This window comes from Pinus tabuliformis, chromosome 8 (assembly GCF_031772625.1).
Source record: "Pinus tabuliformis cultivar Carrire ecotype Pingquan chromosome 8, CPIR1, whole genome shotgun sequence".
Classification (NCBI taxonomy): domain Eukaryota; kingdom Viridiplantae; phylum Streptophyta; class Pinopsida; order Pinales; family Pinaceae; genus Pinus; species Pinus tabuliformis.
This window is the reverse complement of record NC_142294.1, coordinates 1,477,504,612-1,477,511,621: the sequence shown is the minus strand read 5'-3', so window position 1 is coordinate 1,477,511,621 and position 7,010 is coordinate 1,477,504,612. Positions and strand designations below refer to the sequence as shown.

The window sequence follows — 7,010 nt, the reverse complement described above, 5'->3', positions numbered from 1 at the left end:
TTGAGAAATTACAAAGGAGCACACCACATGATTGTAGAGACTAGACTATCTTTCATCTAGTTTAGTGTTCCTATACCATTGTCTGTATATACAACATTTTCCAAAAAAATAATGAATTTCTCTTGCCTGCTACTTGTAATTTGTAAATACTACATAAAGAAAGGTTTTTACTTATAAATAAGGGTGGTTGTTCATGTCCATCATTATTCACCATGAATGCATGAGTATAACAAGATTCTTAGATTTGCATTGCAATAACACATAAGGAGGTTGCTATCTTTTTTCCTCTCCAAAGATCCAAATAGGTTATAATAAGTTCCCTTGCTTGAGAGAGAGTGATTGAATGATTAATTGAGTGATGGGGTTATAATCCATCACTTTATATGGATTGGAGATTTGGGGCCCCAACCTTGGTTGTAGATAGTGGTCTTGCAACTAGAGGGTCTAGAGTTGTGTTTAAACACCTTATTTGGTGCAAGTGTATTCCTAAAGATTCAACAATTGATTTTTCATCATCATATAGATCAATTTATATGTCATTTTATATACATGTACATAATCAATCTTTCTAAAACATTGTTTGTTTTTGTGCATCTTAGACCATTAAATGCCACAAATCATAGTGAGATGTGATTGAGTATGGGTTGAGTAATTGCTTTGTGGGAGAACTAATATGCATCTACAATGTATATCAAAAGAAGAAAGGTGCATTGTAGAATGCATATGGGGGTCATAATAGAGGCATCATGTCACTATATTATGGATATAGATATAGAAGGGTATAAAAACTGTTAATGAAAAAATGGATACCTACAATATTTAGTGAAAGTAGGGGTTTTTTAAATTGAAAAAGTGTATTGGGTTTGTAATGGTAGAGGGTTAAATAAAGTTATTTTTAGAGTTATTTTCCAATATGTAGTCAAGTTAAGGATATTGTTTAGTATGCCACAAAGACACATGCTATGTTATAGGTTCATTTAGTGAAGCCCCCATGCATTCTCCACCCTCTTAGTATCACAGAGTTGACAAATTCTACCTTCCTTGGAGTCATGGGAATAGACCATTGCGTTGTTTCACTTCAAAGCTCATGAGAATTAGTTCTAATCTTAACAATGTTCATCTTTTTCTTTGCGCTGTTCAAAACAGAAATGTAATTATGGTTGAAATAAATTTTGGAATATCCACAATAGTGACCATATTTTGTCGACACTTCGAATCCCAAAAGGGATCCATCATCAAGACTTCAAAAATCCAACTATAATTATGGTTCTGAAGGGTGGGGTTGATCACCTCCTTATAATATCTTAGCTTCCTTTTACCTTCCAACTCCTTATTATCTCATAGCTTAGCCTTAAATTTGGAGCTAATAATATTTTCGACACTATCCTTGCTTCCCAAGATGATCTCCTCATTTATCCCTCAATGGTTGAGCGGGCATCCTTATGCCACCCACACATAAAAAAATTGCAATTAATAGAATTTTATAAAAAAAATTGTAATTATATAAAAAAATCTAATTAATAGAATTTTATCAAAAATTGTAACTAACAAAATTTTATTAACATTTGTAATTAAAATTTAATAGAATTTTATAAAAAAATGCATTTTCCCCAAAATAGGAATTTTATTGGAATATGAAATTATAACAAAAAAATTTATTATTTTATGAACCATCAAAATTCAAAATTAATGGTATGAAAAATCATTTTAAAACATTATGAATCACATACACTTGACCCCAAAGAAAATTAGTATTGATAGCCATAAATAAATATTAAAAACTAAAGGACCTTCAAATTAACAATGAAAAATTGTAATAAAAATTTAGTAGAATTTTATAAAATTGTAATTCTTTCTTAAAATAAGAATTTTGTTGAAATCTGAAATTATAACAAGAAAATTATTACTCTTATGAACCACATTGATTGGTTTAAAATATCCACTCAAAATCACTAGTGTGAAAAATCATAAAAAAACATGAATAGTAGAAACTTAAATCCTAAAAAAATATTATTAATAGCCATAAATAAAAATAAATAAAAACTTCAAATTAACAAAAAAAAATTATCAATAACCATACAAATAACTACAAATAAATAATAAGAACTTTCTTCTTAATCCAAATTATTAATGGTCATTAAGAAATTATTAATGGTCATTAAAAAATAATAACTTAAAAAGACAAATCTAAACTATTCCAAATTAACAAAATTAAGCCTCCCAAAACAAGAATTTCCAAATTATTGATAATTATTAATAAATAATCTTTAAGGACAAATTTAAACTACTCCAAATTAACAAAACTAAGCATCTCAAAACAAGAATTTCCACATTATTCCAAAAGCCATTAATAAATAATAACTTACGAAGAACAAATCTAAACTATTCCGAATTAACAAAATTAAGCATCTCAAAACAAGAATTTTAAAAAATAGTAACATCACTCAAACGTAGAAAGATAACCTAATCACTTTTTTTAAATTTTGATTAATTAAGAAATTATAAATTTGCCAATTTATTAAGGGATTTGATATAATTTCCTTCCTCCCACAACTGCATAATTACAGCTGGGGATTGAATTCAAGATATTTAATCAGATTGAATGTACAAAGAAAAACAAAAATAGACTAATGAGTCGTTCTTTAATCTCTTCATCATCCCAGATCTCTTCATCATTCCAGATGGCGATTCCTATTTCCAATTCTCTAGAAAAGTTAATGTGGTTAACATGCTCCTCGATAGCCTGATATAACACACTTTTTTTTTTGTCTCTAGTCATCACCGCGTACTTATTATATCTGACTATCAAAAACACATGTCAGAACGCATTAACTTTTCTATAGAGTTGAAAATAACTTTTCTATAGAGTTGAAAATAAGAATCCCCATTACAGATATTCAATGGCTTATCCTTCGTTCCCAGTGCACACAATTTATTCAAACCCCGAGAAAATCAGAAGATAGCCCAATCATCATTTAAGAAAAACAGATTTGCAACACAGCCGATGGGAATCGAGGAGGCCAAAGTATTTAATGTAGTTAATTACTTTAACATGAAGAAAACACAATTATAGGCAATCCAAACTTTACATCAACACTGCCAGAGGTTTATGCCAGAGCTACTCTGACTTTCAGAAACCAAACCCTAGAAGACACAAGAAACCAAGCCCTTACACACTCAAGACTCGAAACCAAGCCCTTACACACTCAAGACTCGACAGTGACTGATAGAAGGGTAGACCTCAAGTCACAACTCCTGCCGCTATATCCACTCATTTTTCTATGAATTAACCAGAGATTTCGATAGCTTTAACCTCAGGCTTTGGCTGAGCCTGCTTGGGAACCGTGATAGTGAGCACTCCGCTGTCCATCGTGGCCTTCACCTCCTCCACCTTCGCATTTTCCGGTAGCCGGAAACGCCGAAGAAATTTCCCGTGAGAGCGCTCAATACGATGCCACCTGTCGTTCTTTTGCTCTTCTTCTTTCTTGCGTTCACCACTGATCTGTAGAACTCGGCCGTCTTCCACCTCAATCTTTACCTCCTCTTTCTTCAGACCTGCCATGAATAAAACAAATAAATCCCGGGCTCGAAATAGAAAAAATCGGCCATTAATGACTAGAACAATAAAACCCCTGTAAATTGGTAGCAAGAAACAAGATAATTACCTGGAAGATCAGCCTTAAAGATGTGTGCATCGGAAGTTTCCTTCCAGTCGAACTGAGTGTTTGCTATGGATGTTGCATCATCTCTTGAAAATTGGCCGATATCCCTAAAAAATGGAGACCTCCCTGCTTCGAAAGGGTCCCATAAATCCAGCGATAATGGATCGAATACGCTGGATCGATTGCCGAAGAAACTAGGAATGAGAGACATATTTGCAATGAATATTGATTCTGTAACTACGAATGCGAAATCTTTCAAGACTTGCACACTTCTCGTTGATACAATTTGGGGAACGATTAGGTGACAATTTATAACAGCAGCGGGAAATGGTTAGAATGTTCAAGAACGAAGATGCTTCTCAAATATTCTAGTAGTCTTCCACTGGATTGTTTTAAAGGACTTTTAAAATGTTCGAATCGACTTCCACCAGATTGTTATAGGCGCTTCCTTTGCACAATTACGGACTTACTTGCCCTCTTACCGGATTGTCCAGAGGCTTCCTTCCGTTACAATCCTGTTTGTTCAGTGTATAAAATTTGGAAAAATCATGATTTGGTTTACCGGATTGTTCCAGGGGCTTGGTAGCACAGTTACAAATTTGTTTGCCTGCTATATAAATTTTGGTGGAAATCAAGATTCCATTTAAATCATGATGGAAATCAGGATTCCATTTAAATCAGAAACCATGAAATTTTTTTGTAGTTGAAAAATCGTGATTTTTCCTATTATTTAAAAATATAAATTTTTTTTAATATGATTTTTTAATAAATAATAATATATTTATAAACAAATATTTTATGTTATTTATTTTTTCTCGGTGGCAATCAAATCATCCATGCATTTCGAAAAGACACATTAATAAAGTTAATAGAAAGGAACCCAAGACAGAGAAGCTTGACAGGGAAGCTAACTCTCTCGAAGCCATCTATTTGTTATTAAAGCTTCAGTGTTCGAAGCCATCTATTTGTTATTAAAGCTTCAGTGTTCGAAGCCATCTATTTGTTATTAAAGCTTCAGTGTTCATCATTAGTGAGACAGTTAAATCTTTTCTATCCATATAGTCTTCTAAATCACACAATTTTAATTCACCACTATTTGTTTTAATATATTAAAAATGATTTTACCCATAATTTCTTTAATTCTTAAAAAAAAAAATTGTTGTATTGAGGCCTTTGTGATCCATATCAAGTTTAAGAAAGTTTCTTTCGGCATTGCTCTATTTAACATGCTAGCCCCGATCTGTTCATTCAACTTGTCTTGACGATAAACCACACTAGTTGGTTCGAAACGCGTCGACAAATGAAACACCTTGTGATTTACGCCGAAAGAAACTCTCTTAAAAATTAAATTTCTTAATACGAACTTTCAAGTATGATATTGTTTAATAAGAATCTGCTCATTATAAATTTTAAATTTCTTAATACGAACTTTTAAGTATGATATTGTTTAATAAAGAATTTGTTTATTGTATTATATTATGTTTTATTGTATTTATAATTCAATATGGAAGATATATTATAATTTACTGTCTTGTTATGTAAATATTTTGACTTTGTCAAATTATATAAAATAAAATAAATAATCAAAATAAAATTGAGTGAAAATAAAAGTTTTTGGGTCCAGTTTTGACTACTCATTTTTTGACTCCACGTTTTGACAACTCATGGTTTTGCCAATGACATTATTATGCAAGAAGAAATATGTGTGTGGGCACATAAAATGCTAGGAAAAAGGTCATTTCGTATAGAACCTCAATATTTTGAGATGCAAACCTCTTTTAGAGTTAAAATAGATTTGATACTTCTAGGATGGAGTTAAGATAGATATAGACTAACTTTTACCATAAGCAACATCTGCAAAAAAAAGTTTATAACTATTAACTAGCATGTTTTGCAAAAAATGTTTGATTTTACTTGTTTTTTTAACATGTTGAATGAGATATACCTTCTAAAACATGCTAACTCTCATCATTCATAAGGCTAAAAAGGAAATGGCTGCCATAAGAAACATTTAGATCTTAATAAAGCGTAGTTTAATCAACATTTTTTATGTGTTTCTTTATTGAAAGGAAAAGAGTAATGTTAAAAAAAAAAAAAAAAAATCAAAGAAAAAAATATTCAATTTACTTAAACCAAAGTTATAAAGTTGTCTAGTAGTGTAACTTACATAAAATATGGTACAAATGTCAAAAACACTAAAGAAAAGAGAGATAAACCCTAAAAAATATATCCTTGATAATAAAAAATAGAGAGTTATGTTCACTTGACTCTTCAAGGCAGAAACCTCCAAGAGAAATGCTCCAAATACAATAACAATTCTTGACAAAGCATTGCATATGCATATATATAGCTTTCCATAGAGGATCTTATCTAGCTATGAACTCATTATAATGAAGGTCAACCAACTAATTTGAGACCTTATTAATAGAAATGACCCATTCTACAATCAATGACTATTAAGTAACTATTTAATGGCCCTCAGTCAATGGCCTCATATACTAATAAAGTATCAAAGGGGTTGGGGTAGGACCCTAACTTGGCCCTCCACTTTGCAAGAAGTGTTGTACTCAATGAAAAAGATAAAGAAATTGTTAGTGAATCACTACCAGTTCCCATGTGGCGTCTTCTGGTTGCATGTGTTTCAACTGTATCAATACTTCTTTGATTGTGTGTTTGTGCAATTAGCACTCTCTATTATGTTGGAATCACGATTGTCACTAGACCAAAACCCGAAGGCATTAGTCTCTACAATCACCAGAGTTAGGATCCACGAGAGGTGGTTAGTCCATGTTGTGAAACACAAGGGGAGCATTGAACCCAATGTACAACAATCTCCCCCCCAAGTACGAGCCAGGTGAATTTCAAACTAGAGACATGTCGCTTTGATACCACTTATTGGAATCACAATTGTCGTTAGACCAAAACCCACAAGTATTAGTCTTTGTTACAATTTCAAGAGTTAGGATCCATGAGAGGTGGTTTGTAACAACCCCTGGTTGATTTTCCATGTAAATAAAATAAGACCAAGGTCATGGGATACGTATTCCAAGTTGAATGGTGGGCATACATTATAGTGGCATCACTTTTAGTTTATTTATGGCAATGGAAATTGGCAAAGACAAAGAGGAAATAATTGGCATTTTAATTATGAAAATGAAGGGAAATAGGAGAAAAGGAAGGTGAAGAAACACAAATTTGCATGCAAGGGAAATTATTGGAAAAATGAAAAAAACGAGACATCAATGATAAAAAGGCACCTGAGAATCAACCAACAAATTTTGCTCAACTTTTGATCAGGAATCAATTAAGAAAAAGGAACAAGCAAGCAAGGAAAGCAAGGATGTGTAA

The 7,010-nt window shown here is 32.0% G+C and overlaps 1 protein-coding gene across 1 annotated transcript; it reads right to left on the bottom strand.

Moving 5' to 3' along the window:
- Positions 1 to 3,192: 3,192 nt before the first annotated feature.
- On the bottom strand, positions 3,193 to 4,258 carry LOC149241393 (17.3 kDa class I heat shock protein-like). The gene is made up of 2 exons (XM_089373947.1): positions 3,666 to 4,258; positions 3,193 to 3,555 (listed from the first exon to the last, which is right to left on the bottom strand). The coding sequence occupies exons 1-2, from the start codon at positions 3,871 to 3,873 to the stop codon at positions 3,287 to 3,289; spliced, it is 477 nt and encodes a 158-aa protein (XP_089230073.1). The 5' UTR covers positions 3,874 to 4,258; the 3' UTR covers positions 3,193 to 3,286.
- Between the last annotated feature and the right edge of the window lie 2,752 nt (positions 4,259 to 7,010).